Raw genomic sequence first — 24,795 nt, 5'->3', positions numbered from 1 at the left:
TTCTTTTTAATCAGGTTGACTAAAAGTTAATCAGTTTTGTTAGTATTGTCAAAGAATCAGCTTCTCCTTATGTTTAACATTTCTATAGTTCTTTTGATTTCCAATTTATCTATTTCTCTTCTAATTTTAAAAATCTCTTCTGTGTTTATTTTGAGTTTCTCTTTTAAAAACAGAAAGTATACTCAGTACATTAATCCTCTCTCTTCTTACTTTGTTTCCCGAAGATCATTTTTGTTAAGTCACATAGGGGACTGGTACTCTGGGGCCAACCTTGGTCATTATAATTATGTAGCTTTCAGTTTTAGTTTTTTTGTTCTGTTCTTATTGATAAAAAAGGTTTATTTTTAAGTACAAAATGTGTGCACACATGCACACACACACCCATACATCAAAACAAAGTCCAAATCAGTAATAGAAACTGAAAATTAATAGAACTGAGGTTTTCCCTCACAGCCTTAAAAATTGGCAATCTGAGAAAAGTGGAAATGGTCATTGTTGGAAGGGCCGTGGAAAGCCATGCAACAGATCAAAGTTTGAAGAGGCAAATTTAGGTTTTATGTCAGGAAAAACTTCCAAAAACTAGAACAGTCCATATTTGACAAGGACAAATTTTAGTAAATTCAAAACATCAACTGTACAAATAACAAGGTAGGAAAAAGGAGTTTCCTAGTTGATCATCAGCTTATTGAGCTAATTATGAGAGACTGAAAAACGGACAGCCCTCTGCTGGGCCCTGTGATCTGCGCAATTATACACTACATCAGTCTGATGCCGAAATCACAGAAAATAACAGGACCACCGCACTCTACCCAGCTGGAGCACTGTGTCCACTTCTGGGTGCCACATTTTAACAGATTCATCAACTCCCCAAAACATATCCAATCATGTCAAGATCCAAAGGCACAGTCCTGTTTGCATTTTGTATCATGATGAATAGGCCTGCAGCCCTAAAACAAAGCACACAATTTCTGCCTTTTATCCTGCTATTTCTTGTTAAACAAGACTCAGTCTTAAAATGGTTGTTTCTGCTACTTTTCCTTCCTACCCTGATCATAACCACAGATCACAGCAGCCTGTCAACAGCTATCAGATGATCAAATACTCATGACCCTAGATGACTTTCTAGGGTCTCAGACTTTATGCCTTGAAATAATAGGGAATCATCACTAGTCAATTCAGGAAGCAAATGTACATGTAAAACAATCAAGGCAGAAAAATACCTCTAATCAGTTGCTGGGTAGTCTGTGAGTAGTGAAGACAGAATATTTGAAATCTTCACATCCTTGGAAGAAACACATAGACAGAAAGCTAATACCCACTCAGTCAGGCACCAGATGGCCAAAGATATGCATCCCACTGTGCCAGAAGGCAACTCTCCTTCCAAGCATACAGATGCTTTTTATCTGTGAAAAAAGGAAAAAGCTACCTCCACGTCTGACTGCAAATAACTGCTGGTTCTTTCTACCTCTTGCCAGTGGATGGTAATGTCTCCTGGCTACAGACCCAGTGAGGATTTCATAGCCTTTTCTTCTTGGGAAAGGGTTATCTTTGACCTCTCTATCCCCCAAAAGCATAAGAAAGAATTGCAAATGCTGAAGGATTCAGCCTTTTCATCTTTAACCAAGGAAGTACATCTAAGGCTTGGATTATTCATGAACAGCCTATGTGTTACACTCTCAAGAAAGGCAAGCACCACGAAGCAAAATTTATAATCATACCAGGAAACATGTCTGGGGGCCCAAAAACCCGAGTTACAACAACCTCTACAAAATTTCCTGAGTGGCAAATGACAGTTGCTCACCCACCAGTGAGAAAATCTTGAGAAGTTATTCTTCCTTTTCCAGTAATTTCTCTTCTTTTTAAAAGGCCAAAATGTAAAATTAAGTATGCCAGGTCCCTGTTCAGCTAGTATTAACAGGAACAGAAATGCCTGAAGCTGGGCTGCCTGAATGCCTGGGCTTCTTATTCAAGGGCATTCTGTATGTGACTTTTTAATCTATCCACACAATGAAATATATTTGAGGATATTCATTTTTACTGATTTGTTGTGTTTTCTTTTTAAAACGCTTTATTGTTGGCTTCTGTCACCATATCACAGTCATTGGGGAAGGACAGACGATTCTTCCCTTCACCCTGTCCATGGAGAACACTTTCCTCGTGAGAAAGAACAATGAAAAAGCAGTCACCTCATCTGAGGATGCATACAATATTCTGCCCTGGTAGTCCCCCCACCTCTCCACTGTAAGGAAGAAATTCTGTTTTATTATTTCTCTGCAGGTACCTTCAATGGTTTTTCAGTTACCCAGCTCAGCTTCTTTTGGAATGCTATGATCGTTTACATTGGTGCAGTCAGTGTGCATGCTCTACTGTATACGAGCTCCTATAAATCTTATCAAGCATTTTTTAATTCTTCACATTCATTTCTTACTACATAATAATATTGCATTATATCTGTGTGCCAAAGCTTTTTCAGCCTATGAATGATGAATTTTCAATGTGTATTGATTTATTGCCGTTCATTTATAGTCATGTCCAACTCTTCATGACTCCATTTCGGGTTTTCTTGGCAAAGATACTGGAATGGTTTACCATTTCCTTCTCCAACTCATTTTACAGATAAGGAAACTGAGGCAAACAGGGTCACAAAGCTAATAAGTGTCTGAGGCCAGACTCATCACAAAGATGAGTCTTCGTGACTCCAAGCCTAGCCCTCTATCCCCTGAGCCACCTAGCTTCCTGCAATGTGAATACATACACATACAAAACACACATGCACACACCACAGTCACAGATTTCATTTACTCTGCTACTTATCTCCTTCCTTTCTTCCTACAACATCACATCAACCCTGAAACTCATACCTCTTGGGCCCCCTGCTCTCTCTGATTGGAGAGGGTGGAAGGTGGACAGATGATAGCTCTTCCCAGATCCTCCACTTAAGGAGGGGGCCCAGGAGCAGCTCCTCACCATTTCCCACCTGCCTGCAAGACTTTAGCATAACCCTAGCCTGCAGCTTCGTTCTCCCCGCCCCCTCCCTCCCTCCCTTCCTCTCTTTCTCCCTCACCTCTATCTCTCTCTCCTTCCCTCCTTCCCTTTCTCTCCCTCCTCCTGTCTCTCTCTTCCCCTCCCTCCCTCTCTCCCTCCTTCCCTCCCTCTACCTCCCTCCCTCCCTCACCTCCCCCCCCAGCCCCCACCACTTCTTAAGGGTTTTTTTTATGTGCTGTCTTCCCCCATTAGACTGTGAGCCTCCTGAGGGCAGGACTGTCTTTTGCCTTTCTTAGTATCCCCAGAGTTTAGCACACTGCCTGGTATACAGTAGGCACTTAATAAATGTTTACTGCCTGACTGATTCGTGGTAGTAAATCAGATGCATTCAATGTCCTTCCTCAACCACATTATAAGCAATTTGCAGGCAGAAACAGTGCATAATACTTCTATTGCCCTTTCCCATCATGCCTAGAAAATTGCTAAGCTTTCTTAAATGAGTGCTTAAGAAATTCTTTTCAATTAACTGAATGAACTGACTTGGAGAGTCACCTAATTCATCATTTAGAGAATTCTCCATCCCCTCATAATATTCCAGAATGCTACAGCCTTGTGCTTGCCTTCCAACCACAAAGAGGCTTTTAACTGTGAAAAAAGGAGGCCTCCTCACCCTGGAACATCTCTCTGCCATGCCAAACCCCTTCTACCACTGGCAAGTTTCTCTTGGTCTCTCCATTTGGGGGAGGGGTCCAAGCCAGTCAACCTTTATTCCTCTCCTGGCTGTGATTCTGACTTTCTGCCCTTCCGCAGCATGCCCCCATGCAGGTACCTTCTCTACCCCTCCTACCCTCACCTCTTCAGCTTCCTGTTAGGTATAGTCTTCACTCACTAGAATATAAGCTCCTCGAGGGCAGGGCCTCGCTCTTCTATTGCCTTTGTATCCCCAGCACTTAGCACAGGGCCTGGCACACAGGAAGTGCTTTGAAAATGCTGGCAACCTGCTTTGTCTGCCTACCATCATTTGTAAACTCAAGGTTACTAACCAAAAGCCTCTACTGAATAATAAAAGTTCTGACTAAAGTCCAAATCACTCACCCTGAAATTTCAGGCTCTCCACAACACAGCTCATTTCTTTTCCATCATTATCTCTCACTCTTCACCTGTATTACTATTAATTTCCCAGCTGTGAGGAGATCCCAGGAAGGGCCCTCCTCTCCACTGCTGCCTGGAGCCTTCTGTCCTGGGTCACAGAGATCCCATATGCTGGGGGTGGAACTGCACATCAGGTCCCCTTGGATCCAAGGTCAGCTGTCCTTTCCACCACACTGCCTATCAGTGTACTACTAGATGACTTACTGCTCCCCAAATACACCCTGTCTTCCTACCTTTGCTCATGTGCTCCTCTTGGCCCACAATGCCTTACCCCCATAGATCTTCCTGCCAAAATTCTCCTCCAATTCCAAAGCCCAATTCAAATAGCACTTGTTATGTATCCTGCCCCCAACCCGACAGATGGTATCATTCCAGCCTCTTAAGTTCCAAAGTACGTGATTGGTCTCTCATGATACTCATCACATGCTCCACTGCATAATCATTATGTGTCTTTATCATATTGGAGTCTCACCTCCTCAAGGACAGAGAGCAAGTCTCTTTATATACCCCACAGATTTTAATTCAGGGCTTTAACCATAATGGACCTTACCTGGTACCACTGAATTGAGCTCAACAGCTGCTCAGCCCTTGAGAAATATGGCCAGACTAGCCCTGAGAAGGCAGATTCCCCTGCTGCTTTTCCCCCTACAGTAAGCATACAGAGCCAGCCCAACAAAAAGGTCCCAATGTGAAACACAGCTCCAGAAAGGGATACTTACAGGATCCAGGGTTTCATCAACAGAATGATGAACGGTCCACCAGTCTGAGGTCCATTCCCATGCATTGCCCACTATGTTATAAAGACCATAACCATTTGGAGGAAAGGCAGTAACCTAGACAAAGTGAAGAATTTGTTAAAATGTTCATCTGTTTCCATAAACTCATTGGCTGAAAAAAGCATTGTATTAGAGCTCCGGCTCTCCCGTGTGAATATTAACATCCCTTTCATCAATCAAAATATAATTTGGCCAACAAACATGAATGCAAACAAAGATGCATTTCCCAGTCTGGGGTCCTCAAGGGGAGTTTATAAGCCCACAGAGAGTTTATACTTACGTGGTATAAAATATGATTAAGTTATTTTTAACAGGAAAATTTATCACTGATCATAAAACAAAACTTCATCTAAGAGAGGAGGGCAGAAGAGGGATGTTTATTCCATCTAAAACATAAAAATGAACTCTGCTGTGAATCGTCTCTGATCGCAATTGGACCCAATACAGTAATTTGAAAAGTCACGGGAGCTGGGTTTTGCTATCAATGTCAGCTCTCGCAGCACAGACAGTGCCCACTTCTGAGCCCTAGAGCCCCGGCCCCTAACCACTTCCCCAAACCCTCATCATGAGTTCAAGCTTCAAAGCCAAGGTCTCCATTTCTCTCAGGCACTGTTGCCAAATTATGGAATAATCTTGGGGCTTCTGATGACTTTCAGTCCCTAGGAGTCTGAGATAAATCACAAATGTACTTTAAATACATTTCTGAGGCACACTAGACAGTTTCCTCTGCAATTTCACATAGATCCAAAATGTTAAAGATAAAAAATAGTTTATTTTCTGAAGGGGAATTGAGGAGGGGGAGGGAGAACATTTTATTAACACAAGACATATTTAACAATAATTTCCATTTTAACGGTGGTATCTATGTTCATATACACACAGATACATATATGTGTGTGTGAGTATATGTATGAGTTGTTTTTAGTCATTTCAGTCATGTCTGACTCTTCATGAAACCATTTGGGGTTTTATTGGCAAAGATAAAGAAGCTGTTTGTCATTTCCTTCTCCGGCTCATTTTACAGATGAGGAAATGGAGGCAAACAGGGTTAAGTGACTTGCCCAGAGTCACACAGCTAGTGTGTGAGGAAGGATTTGAACTCAGGTCTCACTGACTCCAGGTTGGGTGCACTATTCACTGCGCTACCTGGCTGCTCACATATGTGTGTGTGGATATGTATATACATCTGCACTCAATTCTTGGATGGAATTTAACAATCATTTAATATCTGTGCATCAAGGAAGGCTTCAGAGGAGATACTACCTTAGAACTGGGCCTTGATATCTCCAAGTAAAGTCGACAGTAACAAATCAGGGGGCAGGGGTACAGAATGGGGAAAGGACAAGCACAACAACAGGAGCTGACATACTTCTAGCTCTCTGAGGTCTCTATAAAGGTTTTCACACGTTTGGTCCTTACAACAACCCCAGGAAGCAGGAGGGCGCTCCAGGTATTACTACTGTCTTATTGTCTTTGGGAAATCAATGAAATGGAGCCTTGGAGAGGCAGGGCTGAATCCAGGATTTTTTTGGTTCCAAATTCTTTGTTACTTTCATAAGACAGTATTCCTGGGGAAGGAAAATGATGAATAAAAGCACGTGATGGGGACAAAAGGTTATTGTGTTCAAAGAACAAGGAGTCCTGTTGGCTAGAGCAGCGGCTCTCAAAATGTGGTCCAGGAGTTCCCTACACCCTATCAGCGGCTCTATGACGTCAAAACTTTTTTCCTAATATTATTAAGATGCCTAATTTCCATTACAGTAAATATTGATGGGTATCATTCGCAAAGTCAAAAATTCATGACCCCAAATGGAGTCACGAAGAGTCAGACACGACTGCAAGGACTAAACAATAATATCTACATACACTCACACACATATGTGTGTGTGTGTGGACACAGACATCACTGTTAAAATGTAAAATTCAGGATCCGAATTAGGGCGGTAGCACTGGGAAGGGAGACGATAATACAAATTCAAGAAATGTTCACAGAAATAGGAAAGTTAGAAGAATAAACAGGTTGTGGAAGAAAGAGAATGAATTCTGTTTTGAACAGGCTGAGTTTGGTGCACAACTGGAACACCTAGGCAAGAATTTCAAACCTCGACATCATCGCAGCTAGCATTTAGATAGCTCTGACCTACTATGTGCCTGGCACTGTGCTAACAAATATCTCACTTCATCTTCGCACCTCAACACAGGGAGGTAGGTACCCTTACTATCCCCATTTGACAGCTAAGGAAACTGAGGCAGGCTGAGGCTGGAGTGACCGTCACAGGAGTAAATGTCTGACACCACATTTGAACTCAGGTCTTCCTGGCTCCAAGCTCAGCACTCTATCCACCGCACCCCCTAGCTGCCCCTATGCATGAAACCTCACACTACAAAATTACCTGAAACAAAAAGGATCAACAGGTTTGCATAACAACTGCATGCTTCCACTAAGAAACTCCCTCCACAGCCACGCAGAAGCACCTCAGCTGTCCCTATGTAGTCAAGTGACTTGTTTGAAGTCAACAAAGCTTATACCTGCCAGAGACAGAGTTCGAACTTGGATCTCCCCAGCTCTAAAGTCAATCCACTGTCTACTCTGTCATGCTGCCTCTACAATAAAGACAGCAACTAGCATTTATACAGGTCTTTAAGAAGTTAACAGAGCAAACTCTGACATGAACCTTTATTTTCTGGAAACTATCATCCTCTCAAGTATGTTCACAGCATTTTACCATTAAAAATCACTTAGTGTCATTCAGTATCTTAAAAATACTTGTAAAAACCCTTCCTGTCTTTCCCTTTGCCATCAAAAGGTGTATTTAGCTTCTTTGCCTTTATTTCTTGAAGCATAAATAAAGAATATTTTTAAAAGACAACTTTAAAAAATAAGCTAGCAACTTCCTAAAGTAGTTACTCCCAACCAGTGAATTTCTCTCCAGGCCATTAAGTAAAGACACTTCTGATATCGCTTCATTTCAAGTGTCTGATAACTTGCAGTACCTGCCACATGGGCAGCAGACACATGCCAACGGAACAGGAAAGCACCGGGGAGGGCCCCTCTGCCTGTCTCCAGTCCCAATACTCACAGGTGCTGTCCCTTGGTAACCGTCTTCACCAGTGTTGCTCACGGGGAACTCTCCCTGCCAAATGTTGGCATAATGTTGACCTTTTGGCTGCAACTTGTTGCCCCATGGGTAAAGTCTGTCAGAAGAGATAGAGGCAAGAGCCTGTCAAATGAGCTCAGGCCTTTGGACTAGAATCCAGAAGACAGAGCAATGTAACAAAAAGAGAGAATATGGCTACAGTGGTCAAGCTAAGCTACATTTAATGGGGCAGGGGGGAAAGGGGGAACATCCATAGGACCAGAACCTAAGAAGCTCAAGGCTCCCTCTATCTCCTTTCGGATCATTGAGGAGGACTGAAACAGAGGCTCCCTTAGAGAATAGCAACGATTCAGGCCACATCATGTACTTATATGGTAGCTTGGTCATGCAACATTACACTGGGACTTTTTTATAAATATTTCACTATTTTAAGTAGCCTTTTCCTAGAAGATTTAACCCAAGCATCAATGCACTCCAAGTTTTAGCAACATGGAAATATGTATTAGTTTTAGAAGGCGCCTAAAAATAGGAAAATGCTGACAGGGAGAGAGCTTGCCAAGTCGATGTAAAGAGCAATGAGCATCTTTCTAATTCCCTGGCATTACAATCTCTGGGCCTTTCGAAAGGATAAGGATTAGAACTCATTACGATACCAGAGAAAGGGCTTGGTCAGCCCTTTGCTTTTGGTTGGTTGCCCATTTGTCAGTATACCCCATATAACTTTGTTGAGATGAATTAAACACAATGAGAACAGAAAATAAGAAAGGATTAAAAAAAAAAACCCTTCTTAATCACTGAAAGATCTCCTAAGCATTAAAAAAAGGCAAATGTTGGAAAGGTTTACACTCTGCAAGTACCTATTCTCAAGGCCCCCTCTGCAGCTATATTCCCATTCGGCTTCTGTGGGTAACCGCTTTCCAGCCCAAGTGCAGTATGCAACCGCATCGTTCCAAGAGACGTGGAGAACTGGGTGATCCTGTCTGGTTAGTAACGAGAGAAAAATGGCACAAATAAGAATGCAAAGATGATTAGCATTCAGTGAGGCTCGCTTTATTCCAGTGAGCCCCACTCATTCCAACAGTATTACCACATAGCTGAAACAGACATGCCGAGCTGTTAGTCCAGGATTCAGATATATTTTACCCCACAAATGACAGGATCCTAGAATCTCAGCCCTGGAAGGGACTTCATCTAATCCAACCCCATAACAAAAACAGACCTTTTTCTACAACATCCTGGACCAGTGCCTCTCCTTGAAGGCCTCCAGCTAGGAAGAGCTCCCCATAGCAGCTCTTCCAAACTTGTTCATCCCTCCTCAAACATCCCCTGGCTCCCACCTTTTCAGGAAAGATCCTTGATTCCAATCTTACTGAAAAAAGAAAATGATGCCATTCACCACAAACTCCCTCTTCTCATGTCATCTCACCTGCCACTCTCTCCTCCTTTACTTCTGTCTCATGATGAGGTGGCTTTAGTTCTTACCAAGGCTAACCTCTCTCCCTGATCACGCAATCCCATTCCATCTTGTCTCCTCCAACAGAGAGCACCCACTATCATCCTCACTCTCTTATTTATTTTCAAACTCTCCCTGTCCACTGGCTCATTCCCTACTTCCTATAAACATACTCAAGTCTTTCCCACCCTGAAAAAAGCCTCACTTGATCCTTCCTTCCCCATTAACTACATAATTCTGTATTTCTTCTGCTATTTGTAGCTAACACCCTTGAAAGAGCCATTTACAACAGATGCCTCCCCTTCCTCTCCTCTCACTCTCAACTCCTTACAATCCATTGTGCTACCAGATCATTCCACTGAAACTGCTCTCTCCAAAGTTACTAATGATCTCTCAACTGTCAAATCCAAAAGCTTTTTCTCAATCCTCATTCTCCTTGACCTCTCTGACACCTCTAATGCTGTTGGTCACTCTCTCTTCTTTGATACTCTCAGAAAACCTCTTTTCTGGTTCTCTTTCTATGTATCAGACTATTCCTCAGCATCCCCGGATCCTCATCCAGATCATGTACTTTAACCATGCATTTACCACAGTTAGTCCCAGGCCCTCCTCTCTTCACTAGATATATTACCTCACTTGGTGACCTCACCAGCTCCCATGAATTTAACTGCCATCTCTACACCGATGATTCTCAAGTCTGCCTATCCTGCTCTAACATCTGCTGCCCTCCAATCCTGTATCTCCAAATGCCTCTCAGATATCTTGAAATGGATGTCCAGCAGACATCTTAACCTCAACCTGTCCAAAACCAAACTCATTATCTTTCCCCCAGACCCTTCCCACCTTCCCTGTTGTTATAAAGGGCAACACCACCTTTTCAGTCCCTCAGGCCACAACATAGGAGTCATCCTCCACTCCTCACTATTTCTCACCCCCCACATCCAATCTGTTGCCAAGGCCTGTTGGCTTCACCTTTGCAAAATCTCTTGAATACGTCCCCTTCTCCCCTCTGATACTACCATCACTCTGGTGCACACCCTCATCACCTCACACCTGCATTATTGCAACAACCTACTGGTGGGTCTGCTGTCACAAGTCTCTCCCCACTCCAGTCCACTGTGCATTCAGCCACCAAAGTGATTTTCCTAAAGTCCTAACCATATCACTTCCCTAAACTCCCGTGATCCCTATCACCTCCAAAATCAAACAGAAAATTCTCTATTTGGCATTCAAAGTCATTTATAACCTAGATCCCTCCTACCTTTCCAGTCTAACACCTCACTTCCCAGTGCTTCTCTTCAATCCAGTGACAATGGCCTCCTGGATGATCTATGAACAAGATACTCCATCTCTCAGCTCTGGGCATTTTCCCTGGCTGTCCTCCATGCCTGGAGTGCATTCATTCCTCATCGTCACCTAATGGCTTCATTGGCTCCCTTTAAGTCCCAACTAAAATTCTATCTTTTATAGGAAGTCTTTCCCAATATCTCTTAATTCTATTAACTTCTCTCTAATAATTGTTTCCCATTTATTCTGCATATAGCTTGTTAGTACATATTTGTTTGCATGTTGTCTCTGTAAGAAATGGGGGGAAGGGTTTTGTTTCCACAGAGTTGAAGGTGTAGGTGTCCTTGACCTGTAGGAATCCTAAACTTAGAGCAGCCTGACCCCCAGCACGAGCCTCACCAAATAAGGATAAAAGTGTTTTTAAGAGTTGGCATTGGCTAAATTAGCGTTTCCTTGTTCCTTGTACCTGGGGTAGATTTCTGTGTTTAGATTGTGAGCCTGAACTCCACCAATGACAGTAAAAGTCAGTGGTGGGTGGGGGTTGTTAGCGTTAAGGTATATAGCTGGGTTCTGCCCTCTGGGCACCGCCTCTCCCTACTGATTGTCTATCAGATGGCCCTTTCTCAGGAGATGCTAAATAAAGACTCCTTTTGCTTCTACCTTGAGAAGTCTCTGAATATTACTTGAGTTGTCTCACACATCTCTTTCCTTAGATTGTGAGCTCCACCAGGGCAGATTGTCATTTGACTCTTCTTGTATCTCCAGCACTTAGCACAGTTGCCTGGCACAGAGCAGGCACTTAATAAATGGTCACTGACTGACTAACCAGATTACCATCATTCACTTTGAACACTAGGCCTCTGTGATAGCTTGAGTGTCTGCCCTATCACACCACTGACTCATACTGAATTTTCAAGAGACTAACTCCATCCCCCAGATCTTTCCCAGAACTACTTCTATTTAACCATATTTTGCTTGTCTTATACCTGTATAACTTCATTTTTTGAAGTGGGATATGGATTCTATATTTGTCCCTAATCAATTTCTTCCCATTTGATTTGGCCCAATATTCTAACCTGTTTAGCCATTTGGAGACCCTGATTCTCTGATCCCATGTGTTAGCTATCTCTCCCAACTCTGGGTCAACTGCAAATCTAATAAAGTATGCCACCTGTGCCTTTGCCCCATCTCTGAAAAACCTATCAAAGAGCACAGGGACAAGGACAGATCCACAGGGTACTCTAGTAGAGACAACCTTCCTCACTGATGTCAACTTGTTAATAACAACACATTTATAGATATTTATAGAATGCTTTAATGTTTGAAAAGCACTATATGCCCCATGTACACTAAAATAGTTTTTATTGTTTTGGTTAGTCATGCTGAGCTGGTTTTTCTTTTTTTTTTCTGTGTTATAAAAGATGGCTCTCTAAGAGGCGGCAGGAGAAAGGATATACTAGTAATCATAAATAATGTAAAAAAAATCATAAATTTTTAACATTAAAAAATATTTTTAAAAGGAAAGCACTTTATATGCACTAATCTTCTTTGATTCTCATATAACCATTTTAAGTTAGGTATTATAAGTATTATTTTACAAATGGGGGAACTGGGGTTCAGAAAATTTAAGTAACTTATCCAGGGACACATGGCCAATAAGCACCAGAGGCAAGATCTGAATTCAGGTCTCTATATATTCGAAGTTCAGTGCTTTTTCTATTAACCCATTAATGGCTATTCTTTGGGTTTGATCATTTAACCAATCCCAGACTATTAAACCTATCAAAAGTAGAAAGGAGGGGCAGCTAGGTGGCGCAGTGAGTAGAGCACCAGCCCTGGAGTCAGGAGGACCTGAGTTCAAAGCTGGCCTCAGACACACTTACTAGCTGCGTGACCTTGGGCAAGTCACTTAACTCCAATTGCCCTACCTTCCCTCCGCAAAAAAAAAAAAAAAAAAAAAAAAAAGGAGAAAGGAGGTAAATCTGACATGACCGGCTCTTGATGAAGACATATTTGCCCTTGGTCACCGCTTCATTGTGAAGAGTTTCACAAGCCATTGCTTTAATAAGATGTTCTAGGATCTTGCCAGAAATTAAAGTCAAACTCACTGGCCTATATTCTTCACATTCTATTCTCTTACCTTCTGCAAAAATCTGGAGGACATTTGCCCTCCTGGAGGACATTCTCCATGACCTTTCAAAGGTCACTGACAGTGGCTCAGCAATCACATCAGCCAGTTATTTTACTACCTAAAAATTAAGTTCATTCAAGAGTGGTGCCTAGAACTCTCTGAAGGCAGACAGGCACTCTTATTTTCTCCTTAATCCAAGTATGAACTTCCTACCTATTAGTCATTTACTCTGTACTTTCCAGTTCAAAGATTATTCACCATGACAAAGAAAAAAAACCCAAAATTCAAATTGTGTGCTTTTTAGTTCTCTTGTCCATCCCCTCCCAAGAGGCTGATACTAACATAATCTTCACTCTTTTTCTTAGCATTCATCACTAACATAAACTCATTCTAAGTCTTAATCATCCTGACACTATTCTTACATATAAGCAGTCCTCTCTTTTCCATTCAGAGACATTATTAATGTTTCTTCTGTATATGTCTTTTTTTTTAAATCTAAGTTGATGGGCTCCTTTTGCATCCACATCACTCTCTTCAGACTACTCCGTTTTGTACTCATTGGAAATGTTTCTTTTTGTGTCTCCTGAAATCAAATCATGACCAACTACCTAATGGACGATTCAAACTCACTGTCTCAGAGACATCTCAAACTCAACACATTCAAAACTGAATTATCTTTTCCCCCAAACCCTTCTCCTACTGAACTCACCGATTTCTATGATTCGTCCATTCTCCCATGCTGGTAACCTTGGCGTCACCCTTAATTTGGAATTCTCTCTCACCCCATGTAACCAACCAATTGCTAAATCCTGTTGTTCCCACTTCTACAACTCTTACAAAAGACCCTTTTCTTATTCAGGCCCTTATCATCTCTCACAAAGGGGATTACAAGGGCCTCTTAATTGGTCTCCTAGTGTCCAATCTCCTTTCATTTCAGAACCTCCTCTAGGCTGCCACCAAGGTGATTATCCTCAAGGCCTATCTGACCATGGCATTCCTCTGCTCAATAAACCCCTCAATAGCTCCCTCAGCCTCAAAAATCAAAGATGGGTTCCTATGGTTTGCTTTTAAAGCCCTTCACAACCTTGCCCAAGCCTCACTGGAATTACTCCCCTTCCCAACTGAGCCAAATTTGGCTTCTTCTTTCTTCCAACAACCCTCCATTTCCTCATACTGGCCATGGCCCATACTTGTTATGTTCTCCCTCTACACCAAGACCTCACAGAATCATTCTCTCCCTTTAAGATGCCAATCAAGTACCACCTTCTCCATGAAGTTTTTCCTGATCCCTTCAAATGTTAGTGCCATCTTTTTCACACTTACATTTAATTACTTTGTATTTATTTACATTTGTTTTCTTTATATTTATGCTGTACATATTTGGACATCCTTTGTGTTTATCCCATTGAAATATGAGCATTTTACAAATGGGGATTGTTTCATTCACTGCATTTGTATTTCTGGTATAGTGCCTGGTGCATAGCAGGTATGCTTAATAAGGACCTGTTGACTGATTTAAAAGAACTCCCCATTCTACCCGGTTGACTCCTCCCTTCTGTGATTTTTATTATATGAGATTCTATATGTTCTTTCTCTAAACCTTTTTGAAATCTGCTTCCCTAAAAATTTATAGTGTATGTCAGACAACTGCACTTTTCTTCTGTATCAAGAATCCTAGGATGAACTGGCTGTTTCCCCACTGAGATTCCCATCATTTCTAAATTTAGTAACCAATTCTTCTTCGTTAGTCAGAATCAGGTCCATCCAGAATAGCAGATAATTACTTTGCCAGCACTTCAGAGACTTGATCAACTTGTGGCTTTATGACTCACCAATCAGATAATGTTATTGTAGGATTCTTTTAAAAAGTATGCCAGTCCACAATTGGAAATAGTTTAAATCCTTAACCCTAAGCACACAGTTTCATCAGTAGCTATCTGGCAGGACAGAATTATTGATATAAGTAAACAATGATATAAGTAAACATTTCATAAACTGAACATCCCTCTTTAAAAGTAATGTCTCATTTCAAAAAGGCTTTAAAAGCCCACTACCAATGAAATACAAAAACAGCCATGGTATAAAATAGAAACAAAGGGTTAGATTTTGACAAATTCCTTGGGGTGGCCAAATTCTGGGAAGCTCACCTGAAGACCTTGAATTCATCCTATAAAAAGCACAACCAGAAGTCTAGAGAGTGAGAAAGAAGGCCTGGGAAACCCACCTGTGCAGAATAGTAGAATCAGGGCCTTCTGGATGTCTCCAATTAGCTCCTTTAACAGGCAACCACCATGGAGCAGCCGCAACCTTAAAGAAAAGGAGGCCAAAGTAGTGGTATGAGTAGAGAGAAAGGAGTTTGATACAAGATGTGAGCATAGAAACATCAGAGTTTGGCAACTGTTTGTATGTAGAGTGAAATAGGGTTACTTATATACCCGGACAACTTGAAGGATAGTGGTGCCTTTGACTGAAATAGAGAAGTCTGACACAGTCAGGGGGGAAAATTTTTATTTAATCACTTAGTATATTTAATAATTAATCATAAATAATAAGTTATAGAAAATCATCCAATAAATAATTGATAAATTTTAAAAAAAGAAACTGAGGCCAAGAAGAAGGTATTACTGATGAGCTTTAAACTCTCTTAGACCCTCTGAAAAACTAGGCACAGATTTAAGTGTAGCAGGTACCTGCTCCACCATCTATAATGTTCTTTGGGGTAGTTTTATCACAAAGCAAAAATGCATGTGAATACATTCTTAGTATATAAATCCTTATTTTCTGGTAACCTATTATAAAGATTAAATTAAAATGACATCTTCCCAGAGTACCTATAGCTAAGATATTCATAGAACTTAAGGAAGTCTTCCAGAAATTCAAGTAAGACATGGACAGAATCATTCCGAGTTTGAAGGAAACAAAGGTGCAGAAAGAGTTAGGTCACAAAGATGCTATCCCCCTCCAGAGAAAGAACTAATAAATGCAAGTATATATAGTATGGTTTTACATATACATATACATATATATATATATATATATATATATATATATATATATATATATATATATATATATATACATATTCATATTTACGTCTAATGATAGCCTTCTCTAGGCCAGGGTGGTGAGGGAGAAAAAAAAGTACAGAGCAGAGACCAAAAGAAAACGTAAAAGGAAGCACAGAAAAGCAGAATAGCTTTGAAAATGATGAGTAGTATTTATTACATAGTTGGTTTTTTTAAAGGTAAAGAGTGTGAAATAGAAATTCACGCTTTTATACTGAATCCTCTTTATGTTATGCTGTATGCATGGAAATGTTCTTTCATGTATCTTTTTGTATTTAAGTTAGAAATATTAAAAAAAAGGGTCACAGATGTGGAAAATATTATACTATTTTATATCATTTCTAATTTCTACCAGACCCAGAGCCTCCATTAATGAATAACTGGATGAAGATCCAGGACCTGGGCTTCTTTGTTCTCTCTAAAAGTTTGCTCAGGCAATACCCTTACCTCTGTCAACAAGGGCAGATCATTAAGGACATTACCCTAACCCCAAGAGAGATTACCTTGCTTAATATTCTACAGGTATATACTATGTTATGGAATGTAATGAGACACAGAGACGCTGGGCTGTAGTTTCAACTGACTTTTGTCAACATCCTTTACAACTCTATTCCATTAAGGAAAATCCTCTTCTTGTATCATGGTTAAACATATATGGGGGTCATAAAAATGAGGTCATACAGGCTTGCTAGCTCTGCTAAAATAACGTATATAAGTTTTCTCATTGCTTTGTTCAAGCAGCCAGAGTTTATACTCTGACTCCTTGTACGTACAAGTAAGCTAGCTCCGCTATGCTTTAAGGGAAAATAATAAACAACATGGATTTTTCTATCACCTAGCTCTGTTGTTTCCTTCAACCAAATTTTCAGGTTTAACACAGGTAGAACCTGATGAGACACTCCAGCATCCTGCAATAAATGAAAGATCCAGTTTTGGGCCATAAGCCTCATTGACCTACCTGCTTAACTTCTTAGCTCACCAGCTCTCTTTCCTTCCAAAAATAATGCAGGGAATTTTTGCTTGTTAGCCACAAGAATTTTCACCTTTCATTTACAAAATAAAAAAAAAAAAACTCAGGATTGGATGAGACCTGAGAAATCATTTAGCCCAACTTCATTCCAATGCTATGACCCTGATCCATGTTTGAACACTGCAGTGACAGGAAACTCACTACCTCATGAGGCATTTCATTCTATTGTTAAGACAGTTATGCAATTAAGTTCTTCTTTATAGTGAGTCAAAATCAACCTACTTGTAACTTCTACACATTGCCAGAAGGGACCTCTGGAGCTACCTAATCTCATCCAGCTATTTCATTATAAATGAGGAAACTGGGGACAAGGCAAGTGATTTGCCCAAGGTTACACAGGCAGTACAGATCTGAACCCAGAGTCCCCTGATTCTCCTAACTTTACTATGCTGATTCTGCTCTACTAGGGCATTTAATCTGTTCAAATTTAGGCCTGTGCTTTTCAAATTTGTCTTTTATCCATTAAAATGTGTGTGTGTGTGTGTGTGAGATATGTACTTCCTGTTCTTTTTAAGTTAGCATTTCATTTAATCAGATGATTTCATTAACACTAAATTTAGCCTGATCTCCAGCCTCTGAAATCCCCTTCTTTCTGCTACCTTGGCCAATCCCAAATTTCTTGAGTTTACTTTTTGTGTTAATAACTTTTGTTCATTTTGCTCTTTCCTTTCCCTGCTCAGATAATTCTCCCTATCCCCATCTTCAATTTTTCTTTGTAACATTAACTTGTATAATCCCTTTCCAATTCTGTCTGCTTTCTGGCTCCTTTTTCCTTCTAGGATACCGTATGTTCCATTGCCAGGAGTGTTAATTTTTGCTGGAGGATACAATAGCAGGTATTAAGGAAGTGGTCGATACTGATCTTTGTCATTTTTCTCCTTAGTCATCCCTTTAGATGCCCTGCCAGCCTTTGAATTGATGGCGTCCCCTTTCAACCAGCTCTGAACTATGCATTTCTGGGATCCTAACTATTTCTGGCCCTTTAGTGGAAGTTAGTACTGTGGAACATTTTATACCATTTTATATCATTTTTGTGATTTCAATCAAGAGCCTGGACCTGGGCTTCTTTGTTCTCTAGAGTTTGCTCAGAGAATAGCTTTTCTCTGTCAACAAGGCCAGATCTGGCTGATCTGAGGACATTACGGGATGAGGCCTTAATCCTGAAAGACTACCTCACTTAATATTCTACAGGTATATACCGCAACTGACCCTTGTCAACACTCTTATCTTATTGTATTTACAAATCTATTCCATTAAGGAAAATCCCCTTCTTGTATCATGGTTAAACATACATGGGGATCATAAAAGTGAGGTAACACAGACTTCTGAGTCTGCTAAAAATAATGCACATAAGTTTCCTCACTCCTTGGTTCAGGCAGTCAGATTCAGGTCTGACTCCGTGCATGCATGTATCCACTAAGTTAAAGGGAATGAATAAATAAATAAGCAATATGAATTTTTTCTATCACCTAGCTCTGTTTGCCTCCTTTAACCAACTTTCAGGCTTAACAGTACCAAGACTCCATCTCCTGAAATATTCAAACCAAACTCCAGCCAAATTCACTGCAAGATCTCCGTCCTCTTTTGGGTCATTTTGTGATGCTGCTAGATTTTTCCCTTTATTATGGCTATGACCAACTCTCCTTCTGTGATCTCTTTTCCCATGTAATATCCATACTTTCCCACCACTCCAAAGGTAGGCTGACTGATGGAAGGAATTGAAAACTTCTTGCCAACATTTCCTTTTCAGTCACGACCACTCCTTACCTGGGCACCCTTGACCCATACTCTTCTCTTTTTATATTGTCCCATGACTTGTGTTAATAATTTAATAACGAGGAAATGATATTTTCCCTAGACTATTCACTTCTACCTACTCTCCTATTTCCTGTTAATGCCTTTTGCTCCTTAGATTTTCTTTTTGTAATTCTTTGATGGCTTCTTAGCTTCCTCAATGGGCCATTGTCTGGGTTTTGTTGTCTCAGAGTGAGTACAAATAGCAATGGTTTCTATTCTGGCCAGAAACCCCGAGGGTCTTCCCCCTTCTTTTTGAGTACACAAACTAGGGCATTTTTGCCTCATTTCTTACCTCACCTGAACAGGAATTAGACAAACTGAGACCTGGAAAAGACCTTAGCTTAAAAAGGCCAAGCTCTCCCACTGCATTTGGGGTCATCTTCAATCACCCTAATCTATGTCTTGCTACTGGAATCAGATGACTCTGAGGAGAGAGTGAAACTGATGACTTTGCACAGCTCTGCCTCACTTAAATCCAATTCACTTACAAGTCAAGACATCACCCTCCTGATGTCACAGGTCTTCTTCAAGAATGAGGGACAGAGAGTTCAGCCCTTACTCAACATTTTTTAGATTGGACATTTTTTAGACTCAACATTCAATCCAATAGACCATGTTCTGTCAGTCAATATGCATTTATTAGCACCTACTAAGTTCTAAGCAACGTGCTAAGTGCTGGAGATACAAAAAAAGAGGCAAAAGACAGTCCCTGCCTTCATGGAGCTCACAATCTAAAGCAGAAGACAACATGCAAACAAGTATATACAAACAAGCAATGTGTAGGATAACCGGGAAGTAAATCAACAGAGAGATAGCACTAAACTTCAGAGGTACTAGGAAAAGCTTCCTATAGAAGATGAGATTTTAGCTGAGGCTTGAAGTTAGCTAAAGAAGGCAGGATGCTGAGACAAGGAGGAAGAGTGCCCAGGCATGGCAGACAGCCAGTGAAAATGCCCAGTGCAAGAGGAGGTTGATATACTTTGAGATCCAGCATCCAAGGAAACTACAATCAGAGGGGAAGAAGTCAGAAAGTGAGTAATAAAGGGGGCAGGGGAGTGGGAAGGGGAGGGGGAGAGAGGGGAGAAGAGAGAAAGAGAGAGAGAGAGAAAGAGAGAGAGGGAGAGAGAGAATACCAAAGACTTTAGGAAGAAGAAAACTCAAAGACTTTAAACATAAACAATAAATCATGAGAAAAACAATAACAGAAAGAAATATAGCTTCCAGATTTAGTAAATAAGTTCAGGCATATATGAATAAATACTGTGAAACAAAGGAAAATTAACCAAAACTTGATGAGACAGAGGACCCCATGGAAACTGAGGAGTACATGCAACCAAAAAAAAAAACTGTTTCTGAGTGGTTCAAAAGAGAAATGAGAATTGTGCGAACAGAATTAATATGCTGAACAGCAAAAATGATAGTCAAAACAGAAAAACTGGAATGTGCAATGAAGCACAGGAATGCAAATACACAGATGTGAAGGATAATCAAGAAGAGAAGCAAAAAATAACAACAGTAAAAAAATGCGCTCACTAGGCAAGCAAAACATTGATCTTGAAGGCAGGATCTATAGAGACAAGCTAGGGATCATAGGTCTCCCAAAAGAACATGAGAGGACACAAAGCTTTAACATCATAATGACAGAAATAATAGAAAAGAACTGCCCTGAACTTCTGGACATAGAAACTGAAATTCCAATATTAAGAATTCATAGCCTGCCTCCAGAAAAAAACCCAGGGCTGCAAATTCCAAAATATAGAGTAGTTAAATGTAATAATTCAATTCAGAAACAACAAGTTCAGGAAAAAAAGACCCTCAAATACAGAAGAAAGGATATTCAAATAATGCAAGACTACTCTGCCCCACTAGAAAACTCAGGAGAGAATGGAATAACACGTCCTGAATAGCAATGCAGCTCAGGATACAGCCCAGAGTGCCCTACAATGCAAATCTGAACTTAAACATGCATGAAAAAAATGGATGTTCAATAATAAAGAACTTGAAATATTTTTAGAAAGAAAACCAGAACTTAAGAGACTTATTTGTTCCTAAAACACCCCAAACAACAAAAATGAAGAGTGAATATAAAAATGAAGAGTGAATAAAAAAGACAGCAATAGAGTGGTAACAGAGAGACTAGTAGGAAACTTTTTTTCTAAATGTACACCTATAAATGAGTGATGACAGAAATCTGGTACAAGTAACAGTAAAACAGTGAAAAGGGGAGGGGGGAAGAGGAGATTATGGACAGAAGCTGGCAACACCCTGTCTACAGGTGAATTAATATTTTTTTGTGGGACCACTTTACAACATGGGAGAGTACAAGGTAGGGGTGGGGAGACAGAGGGGAAAGAAAGGATAGAAAGGAATGAGTGATATGCCAGGTTCAAATCTAGGGCTAGCTATGAGGAGAAGTAACCTCTGTGGTTTCAGAAAGAGAAGAACCTACAAGGGCAGGCACAAGGAAGAGGGAGGAAGGCTGGGGGAAAAGGAAAAAGGCCTTATTTTAGTGGTGGGTGAGTGCACCAATGATGAATGTTTTTCTGGGTGAAGAGAGCTAGTCTGTGAAAGGAGATAAGGATCTTACACTATATGTGGCCTGGGGGAACTTGGTGCTTGAAAAGTCTAATCATCCCACATTGGGGGTTGGAGGGACCTAGAACCTCCGGGAGCAACTAGCACCAGGGAGAGTGGGAGAACATGGACCCAAGGAAGAGAATTTCAGGCAAATGTGGGAAAAAGGTAACCAGAAAAAGGTTACAGATCAATGTGGACTACATAATCAGGAATGTGGTGAGGGAAGAGCCTCTCTAACACCTAATAACTCGCATTGCTCTGGGACTACAGCACAAAGAAAAAGGGGACTTCATAGGCAAGCCCTACAAGACAGTGACAGAAAGTGCCTAGAGGGGCAAGCCTAGAATGGAAACCTTGGAACCTTTCACTGCATAAGCAATACACACACACACACACACACATACACACACACACACACACACATATATATACATACATATATATATATATATATATATATATATATATATACACACACATATATATATATACAGAGAGAGAGAGAGAGAGAGAGAGAGAGAGAAAAGAAAACCAGAGAATAAGGGTCTAGAGTAGACACAGTGAGAGGACAGATAAGGAACAGAGTGAAATCCTTTTTAGAAAACGGGGTGTGGCCAGAGTGGCCTTTGTTTTCTTTGAGTGACTCAGTTTATCTCATTGAGCCTTGCTAGGTGCTGGGCCTGCTGCTCCTCTTCCAGGGCAGGAAGCCCAGAGACCCATGCCTGGGAGCAGAGAACTTCCTGTGTGACCTCTTCCGGGGCAGGAAGCCCAGAGACCCATGCCTGGCAGCAGATAACTTCCTGTGTGACCTCCCAGGGTCCTAGGGGGAGGGGCCAACTCAAGAACCAATCAGCCCTGATGTCAAAAACTCTATAAGAGGGGAGAAGACAACTTGAAGATCCCTTTTTTCTTTCCGGTTGGCGCGGCAGCGGTGGCAAGCATGACTATGGGCCAGCCTGAGCTCTCGGGCTGAACCTAGATGTTGGTAACTATGAATTGTATTGAGTCTGTCTGTTGATATTTGTAATTTGTTTGTATTTTGTTCTGAAGTTCGGGGTGCTGGTTTTTTCCCCCAAACTAAATGAATGTTGTCTGTATGCTGCCTGAATGCTGGATTAAAGTAAGCTGGTCAACCCCTTCACCGTGCTTTCCTTGTTTAAGCAGATAAAAAGAACCCATGCTTTCCCGGCGTGCCAGCAGCTTCCTGGGTGCTGGCTGTGGGTGGATCTTACGCCCCCACAGAAGCTGCTAGCCGGATTGTTAAAACAGGGGGCAAAAAAATGAAATTTAAGAAACTAATGAACAGGACTAGTTGAAAAGGAGGAGAAAAAGGGGAGTATCTACTTGACTAACTGAGAGGGGGGAAGATGAGGAAGAATTATATAAACAAATAAAAGTAGGAGAAAAAAAAGGAACTAATAAACAAAACCCCAAAGGCAACAAGATAACAAACAAGAGGAGAGAATTGGGGGGAAGAGAGCCAGTGGGAACAGTAACCCTAAAAGAAAGATTAAAGTAAAATAACTGGCGCACCATAATACTGTATTTAAAGAAGAGAAGAAAAGAAATTGTACATTGAAAGAAAACCCAACATTAGAGGCAGATGAAGGAAAATATAAACTTAACCCTTAAATGTGGATATAGAAGGATGTTTAGATCAATTGGAATGGGAAGATAAGGGAGGGATCTTTAGAGGGGAGGATGACAGAATAGGGCAAAGGGGTGTACAAAAGGGTGTTTTGATTTGTGGGAGTGAGAGGGTAAGAGAGGGATCACTGGCAGGGGGGATTAGGTTAAGTAACAGGAGGGGCAAGGTAGCAGGTAGAAGTAAAGTAGGGGAGTTTGATGATATAGGAAAAAAGAGGTACACACAAATAACAGGAGTAGAATCTCTTAGGGAAAATATATGTTTATATATGTATATATGTATAAATGCATATGTATGTGTATAACCCAATATCGATATATAAATATACCCATGCTTAATCGTAAGGGAGGAAGGAAGGGGGATAAAAGAAAGTAAAAAGTGTACAGCAGAGAACAAAAAAAAAAACCTACAAGGAAGCAAAGATGAATAGCTTTCAACATAACACATAGTGTTCAATGTATAGGCTTTCTTGAAATGGAAAATTATTGCCACATATTCTGAATCCTATCCTACATTCTGCTGTTGTATCAGTAAGGCAAGATTCATGACCTTGAAGATGACCATGAACATTCCTGTATAGTCTAGAATTGCAAAGTATAAGAGATTCTCTAGGTAGAAGGCAGAGGAAGCATAACATGTATTCAGACACCAGAGGATCAAACCCCATGACCAATATCTCCAATTCTACATAGCAGTAACTGTATTCTGAAACCAGTAAGTCTACCTCAATGTGACAACAAAGAAATTATAACACAGTATTACATCAAGGAACCAAGTCATCCTGTAACCTTCCCCCCTACTAGAGCCTCCCTGCAAACACGCAGAATCCCAACTGTCTGCTTGCCTGCATTCTCTCCTCCCTCAGTTCTCTGGTCTCCAAAGCTCCCTGCTCTCCACTCTCCACTCTGTACTCTCTCTCTCTCTCTGCAGCTCTCTCTCATCTCTCTGCAGCTCTCTGCATTCTATAGCTCACTAGTCTGCAGATTCTCAGCTCTGTCCTCTCAGAGTTCTTACTTCTCCTTGGGCTGAATTATGAATTCTATGGCTACCTTGGGGGTATATATATTCTTTTTAGGGCCCAAGGGCTTCATACCCAATTATCAAAAGAGTGTAGGCCTGGGGCTTAGAGTCTAGTAAGTAAAGGGTATAGGCCTGCCTATAAACAAACCTCTAATCAAGCTTCCCTTAACTAGCCCCACCTGAGGCCTACTGAATGAGGGAAGGTCTTTAATCACTGATTGGCATCACAGCTGGGCACATGACATTTTTTTCCTTTCTTATTTTACATTTAAGTTTAATCACTAAGTCTATAATGTTGCTTTTGCTTTTCTTATTATGTATTTAAGTTTTAGTATTTGTCTAAAATTTAAAAATTAAAAAAAAGAAGCTTTAAAATGTGACTGAATTAAACAACCCACTAAAACAAAAAAGTGCCATAGTGGACAAGAAAAAAAACGCTACAATCTGCTGCTTACAAGAAACATATTTTAAAAAACAAAGATATACACAAAATAAAATTGAGGGAATGGAAAAAAAATTACTATGCATCAGATGAATCCAAAAAAGCAGAATTGCAATCATGCTATCAGACAAGGCAAAAGAAATATTCAAAAAGGAAAAAACAAGGAAACTACATTATGCTGAAAGGAACCACAAACAACAAAGTAATATCTGCAATAAACTTATATGATCAAAATACCTTAGCATCCAAATTCATAAAGGGAACACCTGACTTTCAGGAAGATATAAAAAACTAACATAGTAGTGAAAGGTGAGTTCAATATCACTTTATCAGT

At 40.6% G+C, this 24,795-nt stretch overlaps 1 protein-coding gene across 1 annotated transcript in view; it reads right to left on the bottom strand.

Annotated features, from left to right (window-relative positions):
- The window catches only part of SUMF1 (sulfatase modifying factor 1), a 118,261-nt gene that overhangs the window by 43,644 nt on the left and 49,822 nt on the right, over window positions 1-24,795 (bottom strand). The window contains exons 6-9 of the mRNA XM_036739658.1: window positions 15,107-15,189; window positions 8,869-8,991; window positions 7,994-8,108; window positions 4,857-4,970 (exon numbers count right to left, since the gene is read on the bottom strand). Coding sequence (XP_036595553.1) covers window positions 4,857-4,970; window positions 7,994-8,108; window positions 8,869-8,991; window positions 15,107-15,189 — 435 coding nt within the window. The remainder of the gene's footprint in view (window positions 1-4,856; window positions 4,971-7,993; window positions 8,109-8,868; window positions 8,992-15,106; window positions 15,190-24,795) is intronic.

Source organism: Trichosurus vulpecula, chromosome 9, assembly GCF_011100635.1.
Source record: "Trichosurus vulpecula isolate mTriVul1 chromosome 9, mTriVul1.pri, whole genome shotgun sequence".
In the NCBI taxonomy this organism is placed as follows: domain Eukaryota; kingdom Metazoa; phylum Chordata; class Mammalia; order Diprotodontia; family Phalangeridae; genus Trichosurus; species Trichosurus vulpecula.
Note: the sequence above shows the minus strand (reverse complement) of the source record. Positions and strands in the feature narration are given on the sequence as shown.